Source organism: Canis aureus, chromosome 8, assembly GCF_053574225.1.
Source record: "Canis aureus isolate CA01 chromosome 8, VMU_Caureus_v.1.0, whole genome shotgun sequence".
In the NCBI taxonomy this organism is placed as follows: domain Eukaryota; kingdom Metazoa; phylum Chordata; class Mammalia; order Carnivora; family Canidae; genus Canis; species Canis aureus.
The window spans coordinates 30,129,190-30,153,220 of record NC_135618.1 but is presented as its reverse complement, the minus strand read 5'-3'; the positions used below and the strand labels follow the sequence as shown (position 1 = coordinate 30,153,220).

At 30.8% G+C, this 24,031-nt stretch overlaps 1 protein-coding gene across 4 annotated transcripts in view; it reads left to right on the top strand.

Annotated features, from left to right (window-relative positions):
- COL11A1 (collagen type XI alpha 1 chain) overlaps positions 1-24,031 on the top strand; it is a 196,770-nt gene that overhangs the window by 60,211 nt on the left and 112,528 nt on the right. Inside the window, exons 5-15 of one of the 4 annotated variants that reach the window (XM_077905644.1) lie at positions 1,479-1,607; positions 7,298-7,414; positions 8,018-8,110; positions 10,030-10,284; positions 11,030-11,092; positions 12,751-12,792; positions 13,799-13,861; positions 14,864-14,938; positions 15,996-16,079; positions 18,176-18,232; positions 21,519-21,572. In XM_077905644.1, the coding sequence (XP_077761770.1) occupies positions 1,479-1,607; positions 7,298-7,414; positions 8,018-8,110; positions 10,030-10,284; positions 11,030-11,092; positions 12,751-12,792; positions 13,799-13,861; positions 14,864-14,938; positions 15,996-16,079; positions 18,176-18,232; positions 21,519-21,572 (1,032 nt within the window). The remainder of the gene's footprint in view (positions 1-1,478; positions 1,608-7,297; positions 7,415-8,017; positions 8,111-10,029; positions 10,285-11,029; positions 11,093-12,750; positions 12,793-13,798; positions 13,862-14,863; positions 14,939-15,995; positions 16,080-18,175; positions 18,233-21,518; positions 21,573-24,031) is intronic. The other 3 variants (XM_077905645.1, XM_077905646.1, XM_077905647.1) reach the window with 3 other exon arrangements.

Genomic DNA, 24,031 nt, shown 5'->3' with positions numbered 1-24,031 from the left:
TAAGAATCTCTTATGGTTTGTGAAAGCACTGTTTGAATGAGTGTCCGAATGAAAGGACTAAACAACTGTTGTACAGAAGTGCTAGGAATTATTTCCTAGTGTTCATGGTTAGAGACTTTTTAAAATTTAATGTCTATATTTTCATTAGACTATATAGGCTATATAGACTATAGACTATATAGGCTATATAACTTCTGTTAACGACATGCAGAAAAACTGGAATAACTTTGAAATTATTCAAAATGCCAGCAGAAGTTCTGTGAATCAGACTTATGTGCTCAAACTTACAAGGACTCGAATCATTATGTCAATTGGATATTAACTCAGACATACTTTTGGGCCTGAGTATAATTCTGAATTAAAATGGACATGACCCATGAATTTCTATGAAACTAGTTTCATGTTAAATTAGATTCTGTAGAAATATTCAGAAATATTCAAATGTTATAATTTTTCTCTTGTTTATACATTTTCCAGAACCAGTTTCCAGAATCTCCTGAAATTAAACTCTTTAGATAACCCTATTACTAATTATTTGTAATGTTTTTTATTAAGATTATGCAGAAATCAAATAAGTAAGTTTTAATGTATGCTTAGATGCTCCATTTTTTCTTAATAAAAGTATAGCAAATTTATGCTTTTTATTCATAATTTGAATTTCTCTGACCTCTGCATTTCTTTATAAATAGGAATTCCTTTTGATACTGACTCCTTTACCAGAACACAATAGTAGGATCTATATTTTCGTTTAAAAATTCTCATATAAATTTACCTAATAATAATAATTCCATTTAATTTGATTGAACAACGTCAGTTAACATTGAAAATATATTACTATCTTTAGGTATCTACAGGTTTTAAATTTTGTTTACCTTTTATATCAGTTTTTTATTTACCTTTCACTTGTCTTATTTTATGCAATATAAAATTGTAAATTTTACTTGAGTAAAATCAAGTTCTAACAAATGGATGCATATAGTAAAGATTGAACCACAGAAAAATAGAATAACTGCTTAATGTTAACAGCTGATTTGTAAAACATCTATGAGTTTTCTTCAATCCTATAAGACTATTGTTTATTTATTAATTTTTTAATTTTAATTCCAGTATAGTTAACATACAGTGTTATATTAGTTTCAAGTGTACAATATAGTGTGTCAACAATTCTGTGCGTGACTCAGTGCCCATTGAGACAAGTGCACTCTAGAATCACCTATTTCATCCATCCCCCTACTGCCTCCCCTCTGGTAACCATCAGTTTGTTCTCTATGTTAAGACTCTGTTTCTTGGTTTTTCTGACTCTTTGTCTTTTCCCTTTGCTTGTTTGTTTTGTTCTATAAGACTATTTTTAACATTGAAATATAAGTGATAGTTCTTCAGGTATTTAAAAATAAATTACTCATGGTCTTGGGTAACTCTTGCTCTAAATATATGTATATCCAAATACGCTGACTATACCTATGTTTATATTTTGTCAGGGTGACATCCAGCAGCTGCTGATCATAGGTGACCCCAAAGCAGCATATGACTACTGTGAGCATTATAGTCCAGACTGTGACTCTTCAGTGCCCAAGGCCGCTCAGGCTCAGGAACCGCAGATTGATGAGGTGAGGACCATAAGATCAGGGCATGTTTTCTCATTTCGAGGGTATGGACCTAGTCCTGCAGTTTTGAGACTGTTTTTGTTATTCAATTTTAATTACACTATACTTTGTATTTAATAGTGTTTTACTATTTAATAATAGGAAGAAGTGATTAAGATTTTTGGTGTTTTTTCCTCTTCAGTGCTCTGTTACTTAAACTTCTTAAAAATAGAGATACCTCACTTGTATACTGTGTATATAAGCATATTTCATTTTTTGGGGGGGTGAGAAAAAGATATTTATCTAGCTATATTTCTGCAACATAAATATCTAAAAGCTGTATTTCTGCCCTTGGCAGTAAAATAATTAACAGACTCAAGATAAGGTGACATATCCTCTGGTGTACTTGCCTTTGGCAATTCAGGCATGTGAGAAAGTGACATTAGAGCTATCTTAGTGTTTCAGGCTGTGATGAGTATTTATTTATTTATTTATTTATTTATTTATTTATTTATTTATTTTTATTTATTTTTTAAAATTTTTAAATTGTTTTCTTTTTTTTTTCTGTGATGAGTATTTAGAGAGATTTTTTTTTCTGTTTCTTACAGGACTATGCTACATTTATATGTATGTTTTCTGTTTCTCCCACAAAATTTCATATAAAGAGCAATGAAATGAAAAGCAGTTTGATCTAAATACAATAATTAAAACTATCCATGTCCTTTGATTCATATTATATCACTTTATTTGAAATCCAGGTGTGAAGCCATTCTTCCCGGCTATTTTTGCAAGAAAATTTATCATAATAAAATTTGACCCTATTCTCTTTCAGACCAAAAAATAAGTTCGCATAACCATGGCAATTTTTTCATAATTGAATATCCAAAAAAAATAATACAGCATAGTATACTCTGATCCAGAGTTTTTAGTAGAATCCTTTGATGTGGACCTTCTGGAAATTAAAAAACAAGCAAACTGGAAGGAATTTAGTCTTTAGTTGGCAGCAAAACAATTTTTTTTAGGAGGTTTTTTCCTCAAGGTGAAGAGTGTTAAGTTTTAGAAGAGGGGTTTCGAAGTTTGAAAACATCAAGGTTGCCTTTATGTTTGAAAAAAGCTCAAATAACATTCTTCTTACTTTCTAAATGTACTATTTGGTGCCATCTTTTGAGCTTGACTATTTACAAGAAGTTAGGATCTTATCTTTTATTTTAATTTATTGTTATTTTTGCATGTGAGTTCGGTTAGGATTCTACTAAGGCACTATCTAAACACTTGAGATCTATTTGTTGACATCACTTTTTAAAGTATGATCTTGAATTCTATTGCACTGATATTTTCCATGACTTATTATTAATGTTTGTTTTAAAACAGGATAAAGTCTTAAGAAGCTGACAGAAAAGCAAATATGAGAGAGAAAAGAGAAATTGGGTAGTTGTGTTTCTTTTTTCCACAGTTTTCCAGTGCCTCTTTTTTTTTCCCTCCCCCTCAGGATTTATTTAAACAGTTTGTGTGTGTGTGTGTGTGTGTGTGTGTGTGTGTGTGTGTGTGAATTCCAAGAGGATAGGTAAAATACCATTAGGTTTAGTGCTTTAACGCCTTAGAGATTGTGATGATTCAGTATTAAAATTTGTAACATTTATACATGTTATACATGTTTGAGATTGCTGAGATTTATTTCGCTCCTATTTTAAGAAAGATAAGTTTTGTTCTTTTTAGCAACAGATATGGCTCTGATTTTTGGAAGAATGAAGGTATGCTTTCTTAATATATCGCCTTGAGGTGTTTTATTACAATACGTTAATGCTATCATGTCAGTTAAACTGAGTTTTTTTAAAGCAAAATAGTTTAATTTGGATAAAAACGTAAATTTTAAAAGCAAATTTGCCCCTTTCTACGTTAGCTGTTGATAATGTATATTTAACATTCTGTTAAGTCAAACTTGTTTTTAGTAGGAATTTGAAGAGAAAAACAATGTATTGCTTTAATAAAAACTGCATGGAAATCTTGTTGGATGATGGTATAATGGATATAGCATTTCTTACCAGTTTCTATTATTGACTGTGTTGCAATGAAGTTTTTTTCCCTATCATAAATTACATTGATACTTCAATATTAAAACCATTCTGTACACTTATGAAATAAACTGGTTAACCAAATTAGTAAACAGTCCTTATATTAGTATTAGTCCTTGTATTAGCCATTAACATGTCATTATATTTCAAATATGCATTTTACTAATTGATCTGCAGATATTCTTCTTGTATGACATAGGGAGTGATGTTATTTCCAGTGAATAAAGAATGTAAAATACAGTATAGAGGATTGACCATACATGTCACACTTTATAGCACTTACTTTTCCATTAATAAATTCATGACATTGCATACTCATTATTCTAATTTGAATTAATAGATGTGTCAATTTCTTTTACAAATTAACTCAAGTATGCTTTTTCCAACTTAAATTTTGTCTAGCTCATACCCTCTAAATAACATCTTCTAAGTCATTCTTAAGATTCTATTGTTACACAACATCACATCCTCATTATACAGTGAAATGCATAATGTAGCTAGATTTGAATATAGTCATTATATCATCAAATTTTAATTCTATTTGAACCTATATAACACCATTTATATAGAAGAGTAACTAATATCAAACTTTAATTGTATTTGAACCTATACAACACCATTTATATAGAAGAGTAACTAATATTAAAATTATGATGTTTGGGGATTTTCTCAAGTTATATTATTCTATTACAAGAAATTAAATGTGAAATCTATATATGGTTATTTATTAATATATTATGCAAACTATAGTATCTTATACATAGTAGCAAATGACATTCTTTTTTTATAAAAAGTGAACAAGGAAGATGAAACAAAGGTAAGGTAATATTTTATAGAGAAATTTAAAAAACAACTGACTTCCACATATGTATTACCTTAATCTTTTTTGTACTTAATATTTATCATATATTCTGGTTCTCAAAGATTTTTCTAACAAATTAAACAAGAAGAGATTATGACATTGCTAGAAGACCCTATCTCCTCACACACTATAATTAATGCTAGGATACTCACATACTAAAACTAAAATCATTCCATCGCTGCGTGTCTTTTTGCATGTATTCATCTCATTTATTACAACTAGTTCTCTCTCTTTTAAGGCACCCCAAAATTCCATAGTAAGAATAGAGAATCATCTTCAAAAATAGATTATAAAGCTTCATGTATACTAGTGCTACATCAACTCAATACCATCACCAAGGGGATATTGTTTAAATAAAGAAATAAGAGCAGGGGCGCCTGGGTGGCTCAGTTGTTGAGTGTCTGACTCTTGATTTTTGGCTCAGGTCATGATCTCACTGTTATGAAATCAAGCCCTACTTTCGGTTCCGTGTTCACTGGGGAATCTGCTTGAGATTCTTTCTCTGTCCCTCCACCCTTACCCTCTCTCTAAAATAAATAAATGAATCTTTAAGAAAAATGAAAGATAAGACCAGTCTGGTTGGTCTTCATTTGGAAAGAGTTTAAAAAGAGGAGAAACTTATGGAGGTTAGATTTTTCCACCTACAAGAAAAAACAAAAACAAAAACATGACATGAAGTTGGCGCATATTGATACATTTCTGAATACCATTCTCCACTTAAGATGCATTAAACTGTGCATTTGAAAAATCTGCCCTTTGTGTGTTTGCTTATTGTCTTTTGTTTTTAAAACTCATTATAAATGCACTTGGTTTTGAAAAGTCTGCTTAATTTTAAAAATCTACAGCATAAAATAAACTGTCAAATCTTTTTTATGATTTACTTCTGTCAGCTAATAGCTATATAAATTTAATATTTCTTATTCCATCATGATTGACCATAACTATAGAAAAAATATTCATTATACAATATTCAATCTCCATTAATGTCTTTTTGATATGTATCTAAATTAAATATGTAATCATTTTATTTATTTAATTATGTTATTAATGTCTACATTAACTTTCCTAGAAGTAGTTGGCATTATATCTTGATTGCAGAGGCATGAAGAAACAAATATTCAGTGTTCTATATGTGCATTTTTCTATTTTACCAAATTCTGTACAAATTCAATTAGGATAAAGCTCTGTTGAAGTTCTTTGTATGTATATTCATTGATAATGAAGTTATTAATGAGTAGAAAACATTATGAATCCATTTGATTTAATTTAATCAAATCAGAGTTTTGACAATCGTAAAGAAAACTAAAGACGTGTCTATGTTTATATTTCAATATGACCTTTGGCAGAACCATCCAGAAAGTTCACTTTAGTGAGAATATTTCATCAAAGGCTAGATGTATAATGTTGCCAAGGGATCAGTTTTGGACATGTCTCATTATAGATCTGTGAAATTTGTACTCATTTGCATTGCTATAGTTAATAGAGCTTATTAGAAGGCACAGTGATCACAATTTTTAAAAGACATATGGTCAACAGTTATTTTTTTGGCAGATCAAAAGGCTTTTCTGGCATTTTTGAAATGCCAAGAAATCCAGTTGGGGTATAATTGGAATTTCACCAGATATAATACTGAGGGAATTCCAAATAGGTTGCCTTTAGCATATAAATACTAAAGATTCAGCTTATTGAGTTTGCTGCTTAATATTTTATGTATACATGACCTTGGTTTATTTATAGTTATTTTTGTGAAAATGATGATTTATATATTTTTCACAATAGGTATATTCTTATTTACAAATTAAAGTTCTGATAGAGATAGTTAACTTTGAAGTATTACATTATTTTCCATGTCATTCAATATGTATGACGGTCTTGTACATCCCTCTATTAAGAAACATAAGTCTTTCCAACTCAATTATTTTAATACAGAAGGATCTAGTATAAAATACTATTTTCCAGTGTGAGTTCAGTTTCATTAGTTTACGAGGTCTAAGTGCTATGCTTTTTTGATAGAGAAAACAATATTTTTGAAAGCAAAAATAATGTATTAACCAGAGACAGATCTAATTTTGAATCTTTTAATGTTTCACAAGTATTCTGTGCTCGTTTTGATCTGAAATCTCTAGCAATGAAAAAATAAAATCTAAAATTTATTTAGAATTTATTTAGATTTATTTAGAGATTCTAAATAAATTTTAGATTTTGGTCTTTCATTAGTTTCAGTATTCTGTATAGGCTCCTCTTCCTTGCATTTCCTTTCCTCTCCCCTTTCGACTCACAGCATACACATTCTTTCATACGTGGAAAGACTACTCTCCATATTTTAAATTTTAAGCATGTAGTTTAATGGGGGAGGGGAAGTACCCATTGAAATTACAGTAAAATTCTTAAAGAGGGGCCTTGTGCAACAATTTTTACAAATAAAAATTAACATGAATATTTAACCACTGCGACCATGTACATAACTGCTGTGTTCAAAATAAGTCATTAGCTATAGGTTTTGAATATTAATTAATTTTGAATTAATATTCAAAATTTTTAGTTTCATCACAATCCTAATCACAATTCTGCTCTTAAAAAACCTGCTTTGTCACTCCTATGTTATTATACTCTGTATAGGAAAGTATAATACTTCTTGTAATACAAAATAACATTTAAATAACAGCATTTCCTTGCCTCTTAACCTTTACCACAAGTAAAAGTTAAGACAGTTACCACTTTGTTGTTAGTATTACTTGCAACTAACAAAGTCGCCTGATATTTTTTCCTTTGCAATGTAGTATGCACCTGAGGATATAATGGAATATGACTATGAGTATGGGGAAGCAGAGTATAAGGAGGCTGAATTTGTAACAGAGACACCCACTGTAACTGAGGAGACAATAGCACAAACCGAGGTAAAAACAAAGTAGCACCTCTGTGTATGGTGTCCTGTTTGTTATTCTGTGGTTTCCTATGTCCGCTGTTCTTCAAACTCGTCATGAGCCTTTCATTCACCTGATTTCTATGAACCAATAACTGTGATTTTTATTTGACAGTAGCCGTCCTGAAGGAATGTTGCTCATTTTGCTTTGCTTGTTCTTCCTTTCATCCATGCTCTTCATTTCCCTTTCCACTTTATTTATGTTTCCCATTCCATCTTTCACCACGTTTTACAGAAAAAGAAATCCAATTTCAAAAAGAAGACGAGGACAGTGGCCACTAACTCAAAGGAAAAATCCAAAAAGTTTACACCCCCTAAATCTGAAAAATTTGCGTCCAAGAAGAAGAAAAGTTATCAAGCAGCAGCAAAAGCCAAACTAGGGGTAAAGGTAGCAAAGAAAAAGCAATCAAGATCTGTCCTAGATAAGCTGGAAGATCTCTGATGATGAGTCATTGTCCTAACCCAACTAGATAAATGCTCATTTGGCTAATCTGATAACCCAATTAAATCATGATTTCCCTCAGTTTGGGATTACTTTACATTTTTATAATTGCTTTTCTTTTGAATTTATCACTAGGCAAATATCGTTGATGATTTTCAAGAGTACAACTATGGAACAGAGGAAAGTTATCAGACAGTAGCTCCTAGGCATGTATCTGGGCCAAATGAGGTAAGGTCATTGACACTATTAAGTCCCTGTTCAAATTTTTTACATATGTAATATTTCTTAATACACTTCCCTCTGAGAGAATCTATAACCTGTGAGAAGTTCCTTCTTTTTATCCCCTTACTGAGGTAAGAGGAACAATAGCATTGGTTCACTGTTACTGGAAACAGGTCTTTGACAATCAGTCAATTCAGATTTTGCATGACTCTTTGCTTCATGCAAATGCAAATTGATTAAACTGAATTGGCTGCTATCACTTTCTTGATTGCTCCTGGGATTGAGCAAGCTTCTCAACATGTTGTGATGAAAGGTATTCACAGCATGATTTTTCTGTGAGGAGATTCCTCTAAAGTGAAAATTGTATCACAAAATGATACAATTAGAATTTATTTCATCTGACCAATAAACATGCATTATTATGACAACAGACTTCTTGAGAAAATGTAGTCTTAGTGGATTTTAATAACTATTTACATTTTCAAACTTGTTAGGAGTATATGTTTATGATTAAATTAATATATCTTACCCTTTTTCATTCTTTTCTAAAAATATCATGAAAAACTAAGTGTATAATTCAGTTTACTTTTGTGAAATACTTGTCATGCTGGGTATGAAGAATACCTGAGTAATTTACCTGTAAGAACATTTATAACATGTGTCCCAGTGAGACAAATGAACCCAGTGGTGCATTAAATGCAAACACATACTTTAGAATAATATTTAGGATAAGAACAGATTTTATGTTTCATGTAGTCCAAATTAATCATTTTCCAGAAATGGTTATCTTTAGTCAAGATGTCTATTTGTCTAACTAAATCACCTAGTATTTTTAGTTCAGAGCTGTGAACATAGTAATATATGGATTTTGGATAATATGCACCCCTTGTAAATAATATGTCCTCCTTGTCTAAGAACACAAAAATATTATGGTTATTGGAAATTTTATTTTGGTTTCCAATTGCTAATTTAATCATTTAGCCACTTTTTTACTTACATGATTCTGTGTACTACTATTCAATACTGTTCTGTTATCTAGATTCACTATTTTGTAGAAATTAAGTTACTTAAAATGAAATTCGAAGAGTAGAAAGATAAATTATTTAGTTTAAACCTCATCAAAATCATAATATGGATAAAAATTGCATAATAAATATGGTTTAAACTTATGCTATAAATAAAGAATTACTTATGTGAAAAAGAAAGTACACTAGGTTTTTTTTTTAGGTTTATTTTTTAATCTCGGAATATTATTGATATATTACTTGAAAGTGTACATTTATTCTCTACTCTTTATGAGATTGCACAGTGATATATTTTATTTCATTGTCTTGAATTTTGAGGAATATAATTTATACTGTATTTGCTTTATAGAAATCTTTCCTTATATACTTGATATTCTATAAAAATTGCAATGATAAGTCTCAACATTGGCATGAATATTTTATTTTTGTGATTGAAAATCAAATTTACATGGTAAATTAACCAATCTATTAGGCTAGTCAATTTTTCTGGTAGCAGTTGTATTTCATAATGATCTGTGACTTTAAAAATTAAGCAAAGTTTTAATAATCATGCATATTTCATTTCATTATTCAAGTCTTAAACTATAAAGTAAATATAAAATTGACTAACACGTTTTTATTTTTTCAATGGAACAAGCAAATACACATGCTGAACCATGTGAATATTTGCAGTTTATTGGGAAAAGTACTTTGAAAGCAATATTTCCTTGTACATACCAATGTACAAAAATATTTCTTTCGATGATACTGAAAGGCTATCTTTTTCGGCCTTCAGGCTTGCTTGAGTAGCATTTAAATTGCTTCCCGTCACATTCCATCAAACTGTAATTGCAAATGCTTACCTTGCTTTACTAACAGTAAACTTCATGTTCTTCAACTCCTTGCAACTTAAATTAATAGCCAAATCCAGTTGAAGAAGTATTTACTGAAGAATATCTAACTGGAGAGGATTATGATTCCCAGAGGAAAAATTCTGAGGATACACTATATGAAAACAAAGGAATAGACGGCAGGGACTCTGACCTTCTGGTAGATGGAGATTTAGGCGAATATGATTTTTACGAATATAAAGAATATGAAGATAAACCAACAAGCCCCACTAATGAAGAATTTGGTCCAGGTGTTCCAGCAGAAACAGATATCACAGAAACAAGCGTAAGTCAGTATTACGCTCTGTGTCATTGTATGTCTTATTTTTGGAGTATTTTCACATTTATCCTGATGTCTTCTCAGGTGTAAAATACAAGTTGTGTTCATATGTAAATTGTGAATATTTTTCACTGTTAGGATGTCTTGATAGATTCTTCCTCTTGGGAATCTTCAGCAGTATAGCTTGGCCTACACTACCTGGGTCTTCATTTGAAAGGATAGTCTTGAATAGAATTGTATTCAAATTATCTTGTTATTGATAAGATTAAAAATAGTTCTCATTTTGGATAGTAAGTCTAATTTCTGATTTTTAGATTTATTTGATTTTTTTAATTGTGAAAATTTTTTTGGTGATGCTCAGTATGGTACCATATTTGTTATTTTTTTTTACCTTTTGACCTCCTTCACCCATTTCTCCCACCCCTCACCCCCACCTTTATTTTGTTAAATTTAATTTGATGACACTTTTTTCTTTATGCCTTGGAATAATAATTGAGGTCTACAGACGTCTTTATCTTTCTATAATATGTCTTTAAGAAACAATTACTTAATTTCATTAAAAAATTGTATTAATGTTCATTATGTTTTCCTTTTTATATTTTCAGTATCTAAACATTTAATAGGTTTCTTTTTAAAAAACACAGTTTAATAGGTTGTTTTTAAATGCACTTAGACGATTAAATTTTCTATAAAAATACTTAAATGGCCTTATTTACTTAAAGACAGGCTGCTTGAATTTTTCACTCAACAGATAAATAGCCATGGTGGATATGGAGAAAAGGGACAGAAAGGAGAACCAGCAGTAGTTGAACCTGTAAGTATTGGTGAGACTATATTTTAAAGGTTGGTACAATTATTTATTTTGTATGACCCATCATACAACTTTAAATTATTATATATGTTTATATGTTACCATTAAAGATTCTAATGCCCTGAAGTTTAAAATGTGCCACAAATAAATGAGTTAGTGAGGCCATTTCTGGCAAGTGATATTTCAATCAACCAGGAAATACAGAGACATAAATTTTGGAATTGATAGTAGCTGAAATTTTTCTATTGTAATCCTCTTGTTTTACAACAAAGAAACCTGACCGAGACCTCCAGTTTAGGTAACTTGCTAAAGTTCAGATGTTGGTGGTTGAAACATAGTCAGACATTAGCTTTTCTATCTCCCTTCAATTTCTCGAACTTGACATTATTAGAAATATATTATTTGACTTAGATACTTTCTTGTGCCTATTCAGATAATACCATGTAATGATATGAAAATATTCTTTTTAAAATTCATTTCCTTTCTTCCACTGAAGAAAAGATCTTAATTTACTCCCGAAGTGATTTTTACAGTTTATCTTGATCTTAATGTTATTACTATTCAAGATATTGGTAAAAAGCAAATTCTTACTGGAAAAGCAATTTTACTCTTGTTCTCCTTCATCACCAACTTGGGGAAACTGTTTGCATTAGAACTAAAGACAAAATGCTTAACTTTTTGCCTCAAGATCATGAAAATCATTTCAGAAATTCCAAGGACATAAAAACTGCAAAACTAAATGGGAGTGGGTGGGTTAAAGGTTAAAAAAATATGTCTATTAGGACGTTGCTGGCTATCTACAGTATTACTCCAAAATTTGAGAAATCATGTCACTTACCAAAGAATTTAAAAATACTTTTCCAGAAGAATTTGCCCTTATTTTTAAAATTTACAACCATTTTTTAAAAAAATATTTTATTTATTTATTCATGAGAGACACAGAGAGAGGCAGAGACACAGGCAGAGGGAGAAGCAGGCAGGAAGCCTGACATGGGACTTGATCCTGGGTCTCCAGGATCACACCCTAGACTGAAGGCGGCGCTAAACCGCTGAGCCACGGGGGCTGCCCTACAACCAGTTTTTAAATGATGAAACAATCTCTGGCAGTAGAATAGTTTACTTTGTGGAATGAGTTTCTCATCCTGAAATAGTGCTCTATTCTCTTGTCTGTTGAAGAGTTTATCTCATATCTCATATTTATCCCCAGTTCTTGTGCTTGGACTTTTTTTCTCCTTTCCCTAAATTAAAGTGCTTAGGTGCCACTTAGCTTCCATTGTTTCATTCACGCAGTAAATATTTAAATTCCTGCTCTGTGCCAGGCATTATTTTGGGTGCTGGGAAAACTTGATCAAATTTCTTTGCTTTGTCCTTCTTGGGAGCACTTTGCATATTCTCCTTTTAATATTACTTTTCTGAATTTTATTTCTTCTCTAATAAGTTCACAGATTCTCCAAGACAGGGACTGTGTTTTCTGTCATTTTAAACTCTCTTCCTTCCCCATGCAAAACTCTTCATAACTGGTTTTATATGGAAGAAATAGAGAATTTACTTTTTAAAATAGCAACGATGTGGTGCTATGTTAGAACTGCTTAGACAAGAGGTTAGGGGTTAGAATCATTTCACTAGTAATGATTCTTTGTCTTTTTTTATTATTATTATAGGGTATGCTTATTGAAGGACCACCAGGGCCAGCAGGACCTGCGGTATGTAAATATGTCAAGATTATTTTTGTCTTAATTTTTTAAATTATCAAATATAGAACTTCTATTACATTATTAAGTTTATATATCTGATACTACTTTGAGTATTGAATGATAGAGTCAAACATTTTTTTTCAGAGGGCCTGGTATCTTTGAATTGCTGTCTGATTTGGCTTTCCACAAGTTATTCTTTTAAGAGCAGTGAAATTAAATTTTGTTTAGTCTTCTTTTCTTTCTTCTTTTTGTTTTGTTTTGTTTTGTTTTGTTTTTGCTTAAATATCTCTAGATCCCTAGCCTCATTTTCAACTTTCTATCTGAAAGTTCTGATAATGAAAAAAAGCCATCTTTGTTTTTATTAAAGAGGAATAGATATATCTCAATAGATGGAGTTGGAATTCTAGGTAGACAGTAGCTGCCTTATTTGTACTTCCAAATGCCATGATTGTCAGTTTCCATTGTCACTTCCTACCGAGGCAGATGTTGCTTGGTGTCTTATTCTCAAGTAGTTGTACTGCTCTGACTTTGTAAGAAATCTCTGTCTTTTGTGGAATTAATTAAGTTCTTGTCATCTGAAAGAGATGTGTTATGCTGATGCTTTTAAATACTTATACATAAAGGAAAATGTGAAAATGCCTCCAAGTGAAATGATTACTACATTTCAACTTTGCTATCACATTTTTGAGGTCTAATTATCTGAGTGTACCATTTCTTCATTAAGAACTGGGAACCAGCTTCTATTTCAGGGACTTTATATTTGCATGTTCTCCTTTACTGTTTTTCCTTGGAATGTCTGCCTCCACCCCAAGAGCAGCTTCATGGAGGAAGCATTGAGCTAGCTACAGAGTGGTTCCCGTATGTTTTCTTTTCATAGGAAGATAAATAGGGCAATTGATTGGAAGACAAGTGCATATTTATGATATATAAAATGAGCTCTTCTTTGGTTCTGGTAAGAAGAATTCTCCCGAATGACAATGAGTTCTGACTCAGGTCATGGTTTATTTCTCTGTAGGGTCTTATGGGTCCTCCTGGTCTACAAGGCCCCACTGGACCCCCTGGTGATCCTGGTGAGAGGGTAAGTGAAGGGACTCTTTATAACAAATAGTATAACATAGATTAACTTAATTACAATATATTCCACAAGTTTAACATGTTATCCTTCTCACTAGAAAGGGAGAGAAGTCTGTGAATTCAATGTGCAATATTTTGGTTAACTTTTGTAACTAATTTCAGAAGTGAGGATAAAGAACTTGTGCTTATCTGTGCTATAATTAATAAGAAAACTTTTATTTTCAATAAATGTCCATGAAATGAACCTGCTACATTAGATTCAGTTCTTTAGTCTGAATTAAGACATGTTTTCTATGAACTCAGATGAGTAGTTAGTTGGATTCTGATAGACTGAGTTAATAAGCCTGAGTTCTAATTTGAAGAGCATGTCCTGGGTCACATGGTAAAATAGACCATTTGTTTTAAGTCCAAACTTTCCTTGCAAAATCTCTTTCCTATTTTCCCCCTCTATTCATGAGTAACCAATAACTTTGTGCATTATTAAAATCCTGTAAAACTAGTGCAGTGAAAACCCTTTCAGAGCGCATGGGTGGCTTAGTTGGTTAAGCATACAACTCTTGTTCTCAGCTCAGGTCTTTTTTTTTTTTTTTTTTAAGACCTTATGTATTTATTCATGAGAGACACCGAGAAAGAGGCAGAGACTTGGCAGAGGGAGAAGCAGGCTCCCCACAGGGATCTCGATGAAGGGACTTGATCCCAGGACCTCAGGAACATGACTTAAGCCAAAAGGCAGATGCTCAACCACTGAGCCACCCTCAGCTCAGATGTTGATCTCAGGGTCATGAGTTCAAGCTTTGCATTAAGTTCTATGCTGAGTGTAGAGCCTCCTTAAAAAAAAAAAATAGCAACTCTTTCTAGAAAGGTATAGTTACCAAAAGGAGATAAACCAAGGAGGGGAGGGCAAAAACAAATTAGTTAACGTAGACTAAAGTTATTAAAGGTTATTATATTTCTAATAAATTTAATTATTTAATTTATTATTAATTTTGATGATTTGCTTTCCTAGGGTCCCCCAGGACGTCCTGGTTTACCAGGCGCTGATGGTCTACCCGGTCCTCCCGGTACCATGTTAATGTTGCCGGTATGTTTTTTTTTTTTTTTTTTATTGCTATAAAGATGACTTGATATTTTGTCATCTTATTGCTGAAAAATATTGTTGAACCATATTACAGAACAATTAACTGAAACCATTGTATGAGTTAGAGATACTTGAAATCAAGCAGCTTTTAGAAATGACAGGAAATTTTATTAAGACATAATTCTGGTAAATATTAATCTCTGCGTTAGAACTAAGGTTTCATTATTTGATTAGACTTTGGCAACAAAGCTTAGAGGTTGTTTTTAATATTTCCGATAGTGTGCCTTTATCCTGAATCATATGATTAACATGCATTTCATGTGTTACTTAATATTAATATGCTATTTATCACCATAGACAACAGTTGATAATTTAAAGACATATCTATATTGTTATTTTTCATTTCTCAAAAATTATTTATTTATTTTACCGTAGGATTGCTTTTTTAAAGTTGCCATTGTCCTCTGGGAAAAAGTCCGATTTATTTATTTAAATGTAATAAAATTTAAAGTAATAATCAAGTAGAGTAAGAAATGGACTCATCTGCATTTTTAGTTAAAATAAATAGGAGCTTTAGAATTTTAGTATTTTATGGAGGGATAGAGGGAGCATTAATTTCCTATTATAAGAAAAGATAAACAAAATGAAGATATCTCAAGGAAGATTTCCTCTATATTCATACAGATTCCAAAAGTTTCGCTCAACACAATGGCAATTGTTCTATAACTACCACTTAACTGAGTACATTTGTAATTTTTACAAATGTGTGAATAGAAATAGGTTGCATTTGTGCAGGTAAAAAATATAATGACCTATTTTGGATTTTTCAGATATTATGAAATTTAAAATTGGAAATCTCTTAGTCTCTTCTACAATTTGTAAACATGGTTCAGAAAACTTCCATTATGGGCAGGAGAATAAAAAAAATAGATATCTTGATTAGTATAAGTTACCTTGTACTTTTATAAAAATCCCATCATTTTCAGTAAATAGTTTTTAATTAGTGATTAAAGCACCTATTTGACAAAGCTTAATTTTGAGCTTCTTTATGTTCTCTTAGTTTCGTTATGGAGGCGATGGTTCCAAAGGACCAACCATCTCTGCTCAGGAAGCTCAAGCTCAGGCGATTCTTCAGCAGGCCCGGGTAAAAGAGAAAAAACATGTATTCCCAGGAGCTGATTGTGTCAGATTGTGTGTGTGTGTGTGTGTGTGTGTGTGTGTGTGTGTCTGCATCTGGAGGAATCTATCATAAACAAAATACTTCTGGATAGTACATTGAATTTAGACAGAAAAAATGTTGAGGTTATAATCTTATTTTTTCCAGTAGGAATATTTTCTTTAATTGAATATTAAAGTTAAATGTCCTTTGTAGTACTGCCATATATAATTCTGGCATTAACACACAAACCGTAACACAAATTTTCTAAATATTTTTCAGAGTATTGCTGGATTTATACCTAACACTGTATCTCTCATATATAGTCTCTCTTTGCTAAGACAGAAGTTAATGATTAAAAAAAATAAGAGTAAGGTTTGAAATAATTATTTTTCTTTTAATCTAATAAATTAATCAGGATATCCCAAATAATCTAGCAAATTAAGTTTTTTAAGCATTCTCATAGAAGAAAGAAACCTTCAATATGTGTTTCAGTTCTAATCATCAAACCTATAATGTTTTTACAAAATCCATTTAGTTTATAATCCTTCATCAGCTGTCAGTTTCCACTATCTTATAAGACTTATAATTATATTTATTTTTAAATTCATTGCAATTAAAAAGTCTAAAGAATGGACTAGAGAAGAGTTGAAAGTCATATAATATTTTTATTCATAATATGGGGGGGGGTTTAAGGAAAAAGGAAATAAAGGACTTACATTTGGTATGGATATGGGCCCACTTTCTAAGTTATATAAATCATTTCTGTGATAACTTTGTGTAAATTTATGAGTATATAAAATTTAACATCTATAAGTCTATCATTATAAATTTATGAGTGTATAAAATATCTGAAAAAACATAAGTGAAGATTATAATTTACTCATATTTATTTATGTATTTACTAAGTCTGTTATTCTGAAAAGATGCCATTATTTGGCTATATCATGTACAAAGACAGAAAAACTTAAGCACTTGTTTATTAGACCTTGGCATAACACTTACCTAAAAATATTTAAAATAATTTGCTAATGACTCCTACAATTAATCATGTAAATTATATTACTTTCAACAAATTTAAGGTAATTATTTGAACTTAAATGTTTTATGAGATCATTAAATTCCTCATTTTATTAGTCCTTTTAAGTTATTTGGAAATAGGTAGCAAGCATTATAATTCCAATTTTTCAGATATTTAATCTCAAGGATTAAGAAGTATATTGTCAAAAATCTCATGGTGAGTCAGTAGTGGCACTTTGGAGATCCTACTGTTTTCATCTTGTGCACTTTTCTAATATGATTTTACATATTGTTTCTATTACAGTATTATTTTTGATATCTGTTTTGATAATCTAAATATTCATCTTTTGGAATCACTAATATTCAAAAATAGCTCACCATACTAATTTAACATCTATCAAATATTTACCTTTTGTACTCCACTTGTTCCAGCTTTTCAAGTATGCTAATTTCACATTTCTAATATTCAATATCAATAGTGCATGTAATCAATCTATCATGCCTATGATTATACAAAATGAATGTATTTTTCTTATAATGTTAAATTTGAGATTTTTTAAAAATAAGTGTATTAGCATATTTTCTGATCGGTTTTGCTTGCTTTCTTGCTTTAATTGTCATAGTTTTTCCTATAATATTGGTAGAAACTTTTTATTTAAAGTATCTCAAACTGTTGCCTCTAAAAGAATTTTCAATGATAATTAATGCCAACATGTTTGAATCTACATGTTATTTTGAAGTATATTTTAGAGTAGAAAAATTATAAAATATCAGATAGCTTATACTAAAATCTATTTTAAATTTTATCATTGAATAAATCATAATAATATGGTACAAGATTGTATACAAGATACAATAGTTTAAAGAACATCCAATTCTTATTTAGGTCACTTATCATTCTAGAAACTTGCAATTCTTCAGTAATCAGGCACTCTTTCTAGCATATAGCTATTACACCTGTGTTAATCATCTGTTACTTACAGGTAGCTTGTGCAAATGAATATTGTGGTTTAATATATTTATCCAGGAGAGCTTGCCTGAGTTTGGTCTACTTTATTTTCTAGATTGCTTTGAGAGGTCCACCTGGCCCAATGGGTCTAACTGGAAGACCGGGTCCTGTGGTAGGTTACTTAATAAGATCATGTTGTTTAAATCCACATTATTAGTAGTTTCTTGTGCAACTTTAGCCAAGCATTGTTCATATTTACAGCTAATGAAAATAGGATACATATGCCTATTTATGCTTGATTATGTTTCCATTTTAAGTCTACTTCAATTCAGAACTCAGTAAGTTTCAATGAAAAAGTATCAATGATGAATTTTCAAATCAAATAAATACGATGAAAAATATAATTGTTACGTACCTATTAATTTTTCAAATTATAAATATATTTTATTTACATAACATTCCAAGTTATTAAAATTCAATTTGATATTAAATTATTGAGACTTAACTTTATGTTAAATAGGATTTTCATTAAAGAAGAAAACTATTTGAGGCCAGTTAAATTATTCCATAATATGGGGAGCAAGCAGGATGCTTGGCTTAAACTTCAGTTTGCCTTCAATATTCCACAAAGTGCTTCAGATATTAGAGAAATTAATTTGTCTTTTGGAGACTTTTGGAAAATGACAGTGTTTTATTTTTCCATGCAAGCTTGCTAATAAGCTCATATTTTCCAAGTGGTTTTTAAAAAATATCTTCAAATATTTTGAAAGTTTTACCAAATGTTAAACAGTGTAGCAATTTACACACACACACACACACAAAGAATCCCTTTAAATCACCTTTTTTTCTTAAGAAAAAGTAGGAGTAGGAGGTAGGAGTCCAACCTTGTTTATGATTGATTTTAGAATTAATTGAGTAAATAATTTCTATTTTAAGTGTTTGTTTTTCTATAGAAAAAGTTATTCCTCTTACTCTTTCATATGATTTTATATGCTTTCGATATATTTAATGAAATGATGTTTATAGAAACTATTACTATGAACATTAAAATCTTGTATTTGATTTACTGAGTAAACACAGCAAAACAGTTTTATTCAAGTTTGAATCAAGTTAATAGTCTTCTAATTATTTAATCTGTTTTACGGATCATATTAGGATGATAAATCATTTTCTTCCTGTATTTTATTCAAGGATTTGTTATGTAGTTTACATACATTTATGGTACTCCTAACTCAGTCTCAAAAGTTTGTACATCTTACATATTTTGAAGCGGTATACAACTCAATGGTATGGGCTCATGCAGAACATATGTTCTGGCAAAATAATAAGAAACATGGAAGAGTTTGTGTTACTTAACAAAGGAAAGAATAGAGTTAATATTTAATTGTTAGTTATAACTCATATTTATACAACTGAAGAAAATCATCAGCATGCTAATGTTTTATAAATCTGAGGGCAGAAGAATTATCTGTATGTTTTATTAAAAATAGTTCCTGGGCTCCAAACTTGAGATTCCAATGATGAAATTCAGGGTTTGGATGTGGCAAACTATATTTTTAATAAACGCACCACCTGATTCCTATGGTCACACCTGCTTGGGAAATACCACAATATGTTACTTAATTTAAAAATATCACTCCAGGATCCCCTAAAACTCCATTTCCCAAAGGAATTTTCCTATGCATCATCCTGACAAGCATAAGCCTAGTCGATCTGTAGATGGTCAGGGCAGCGATGAGCAGAAGCAACAGAAGCATGTTCCATCAGCAGTTTGTGTTTTCACCAGTCTTAGAGGGTCAGTCATTCAGGGCGTGTTGGCAAGGAGCAAAAATTGGCAAACGTGCACACGTTTTTAATGTCATACGTTGGATTCAAGATTAATTGATTTCACTCCTTAAGTCTTTGCTTTAGGAACTTTTAGCTTCCTTAAATATTAAAAGTAGGTGTTGAGAGAAAAACATCATATTGCTTCTTTTCACCATTTCTCTTCTATTATCTCTTTCTCCAAAATGTCAAATTATGATAGATTTTCAAATATCTGTTCATTCTAGAATCTAAAACTATTTTATATAAAATGAACAAAGTCTACATCAATATATTCAGATACAAACATATACATTCTTCCAATGAAAAATTCCTTATTCAGTTGTTTTCTCCAATTGCTTTTCTAGACAAATGGAGGCCTATATTATAAAATGTACAGGAAATGTAGAAAATATTGTGTTATTTTATTCTGTTACTGTCAATTATTAGATGATGATTTTTAAAGTGTTTGGACAGAGTAATTATAATTTGTTGAGTAGGTAGTGCTATATACAGAGAATGTAATGCAGTAAATTGATTAAAAAGAAATTGACTGTCCTATAATTGTTTTCAATTCAGTGATTAATAATCTGATTTAATATAGAACCCTTAGGTTTTCTCTTGAAAAAATTTAGTTGCGAGAAATCTTAATTAAAAACGTGAAGGCTATTCTTTAATTTTCAAGGTTAGAATATTCATGTTACTTGATTTTCCATATTTCTTAGGAGTCAGATTAATAGTTATTTTCCTTTAGAGCCACCAGGAGGCTCTAGATAGCTAACATTTCCAGACTTAGCACAATTTTTTTTTTGTATAATGATTCAATGCACCATCATTTGAATGTGTATCGATTTAAATAAACCAGAAACTTCTTAAACACCCAAAGTATACTTCTGTTTGAAGTTAATTATTATCACCATGTTCAATTTTAATGTCCTAAAGCTTTTTAGGGGAATGAACAGCCTAGTATTTATTTTAAAACTCACAACACTTTATAAAGTGATTTTATATTTTTTCCAGTTAATGTGCCAGGTTTTTATGGCACTTTTTGAATTATGTAAACATTTGTAAGAGATTTTTGTCATAAGGGCTTATTCTTGTGGGAAATAAACAAACCACTTTGGGGAAAAATGCTTTGACATTATTTCAGGACAATTAAAATGATAGTTGTAGCATCTGTTCTTGACATTTTATTGCTATAGAATTCAGTGTCTGAGAAATTTCTGAGTATTAGAACAACAACATTTTGCCAAGTCCTTGCTGTATAAATGGATTCAATGTATACCTGACTCAGTAAAAATATGTTGCCTCTAGTACTACATCACAGTATAATAATAAATAATGCCTTGAATATCATCGTAAGTACTGTAATGGTATACAGTAAAGAAAATTTCAATGTGACTTGATGAAATTGGCTTCTGTGTAGTTATGTGTAAAATAGAGACTTTTAAATATAGTTTACCAACTGGAATACAATAAATCTGAGAAGAGATGTATTTCAAAGGACTTGAAAATTTTATTGTATTAAAATTATACTAATTTGATGAAATATATTTTTAATAGTGTTTAACTATTTCATGTGAAAATGGTAAGATTAAAGTAGTTAGGGAATTATTACTCAGTTAAATGATTATATTCTTACTTTTTCTCTACAGGGGGGGCCTGGTTCATCTGGTGCCAAAGGTGAGAGTGGTGACCCAGGTCCTCAGGTAAAAACAATAGTCTATTTTACTTCTTTTATTTTTGACTTCATTTTATCTTATAGAGGTAATTGAAGTATCTGCCATCTGTTTTATGAGGAAAGAAATTACTTACATTACTTTTAAGTTCATATCACCTCCTTTAATTGAAAAATCCCTACTGACCATTTGACTGCCAACGACTTGACTAATTTAAACAATATTAAAAGAAGATAATAAGCTAGGATGGGAAAGGCTTGATAGTAATAGGCCTTTAGAATATTAAATTGGCTTGAAATTTTACAGAGCAGAGCAGAACTACTGCAATGGTATTTTTTAGTGGCCCTGCCTCAAACCCACGATATTTTCTGTGGAGAGTGAATTTAGCATATACTTTCAGAAAACAATACTTAACATACTTAAAAGTAGCTAACTTTAAGCATTTTTTAAGAACTAGGAAATTATCAGAATTGAGAACAGCTGAGCTGAAATTTTTTAAAAAGGTTTTAGATTATATTTACATGGTACCAAATTTAAAGTATTATGTTTTCTTGAATGATAATAAGTAGATAGAAACATTCAACATAAGAACATTGTGAAGTATGCTTATTCTAGAAAATAGTAAAAATGTGACATTTAAAAAATACATTTATTTATCGATTTAAGATTTTAATTATGTATTTTAGAGAGAGAGAGAGAATGCAAGCAGGGAGAGGGATAGAGAGGGAATCCCAGACTGACTCTGCACTGAGCATGGAGCTCAATGCAGGGCTCTATTTCAGGACCCTGAGCTTATGACCTGAGCCGAAATCAAGGGTCAGAAGCTTAACCAACTGAGCCACCCAGGAGCCCCTAAAAATAATTTATTTTTAAATGAAAATACTTCCTGATATACTCAATAAATAGAAATTCAGATTGGCTACAGGAACTCTCAAGTGGCCAGTCACCGATTTTTTTTTCTTTTTTAAAAATTGGTTTTATTTGGCGCATGTGGGTGGCTCAGTCAGTTAGGTGGCTGTCTCTTGGTTTCAGCTCAGGTCATGATTTCAGAGTCCTGGGATCAATTCCTGCAGGCAGCTCTTGCTCATCAAGGAGTCTGCTTGAGGATTCTCTTTCCCCTTCTGCTGCTCCTACTCTCTCTTTCTCTCAAATAAAATTAAATAAATCTTTAAAAAATAATACAATAAAATTGGGTTTATTTTTTCAAAATTACAAGGTGAAATTGAATTTAAAACCAATATGTATTCTTTGTGATCACCACCATAATCATCAGGATAGAATGGTTCTATAACTTTAAATATTTCTTGGAGCCAACCCTTTACAGTCATATCCTCCCCACCACCCCTAATACCTGACAATCACTGATCTGTTCTTTATTATTACAGTTTTATCTTTTCAAGAATACTGTACAAATGAAATCATGTATTATGTAACTTTTTGAGACTGGTTTTTTCATTCACCATAATGCCTTGAGATTCATCGCAGTTGATGAGTGCATCAATAGTTCGTTCATTTTTATTGCTTAGTAGTACTCCTTTATACGGATACATCGCAGTTTATTTTGGAATTAGAAAATAAATCAAAGAAAATTGAGAAACATAATTGGGTGATTCAAATTATGGCAGTCTTATCTTTCATTCTTGGTTAATATTGCCATGGAAGGTTGGAAAACATTGCAACTTAACTGAGAATTGCATAAAATTACTGAAATGTCACTATATGAAATCTAGAGAGTTTAAGCTTTTGAAAAATTTATAATTTATTTCATCATCTCTTTACAAAATAGTTTAATTTAAAGACATTTTGTAGTAGTCACCATGGATTTTGTGGTTTTCCTTGACTCAAGTCCAAAGAGATACAGTATTAGATGAAGCAGGATCATTTTCATTAAAAACTGAGATTTGTGCTGTTAGTATTGCTCTTTGCCTTCCGGCTGGAGTACGGGGTAAAGTCATCTTGCAAGAATAATTTTCTAAAAAAGCTGTGGTCTTTAAACCCTGTTTATTAGACAACTTTAATTTCATATTTCCATAATCAACATTGTACAGTGAAGATAAAAGTTATTTGTAATTTTGAATGCGTGTTACATTTGCTACCACACTCATTATATACATACTGTTTAACTTTAAAACGGATATGGTTAATTAAATATAAAGGCCTATGCAATGTTTATATTAGGACTACATTTGATCTATTATTAACTGTGTAATTTTATTTAAAAAAACATGTGTATCAATCCTCACATAAGACATTGTTTATTGACATAATATCACATTGCACTACTTCAAGAAAGATGCATATTGAGAATCTTTCACCTTTAATATGATATGGCATGGTGCCAGGCAATAATTTGCATTAGAGATCCCAAATAATCCTCCAGCATTTTGTAGATGATAGAAAGATACATGTGCTAGGCACTATGCTGAGGTGTAGGGATATAATGGAGAAAAGGCTGATTTAGTCTAAAACCACAGCAGATCGCAATTTAG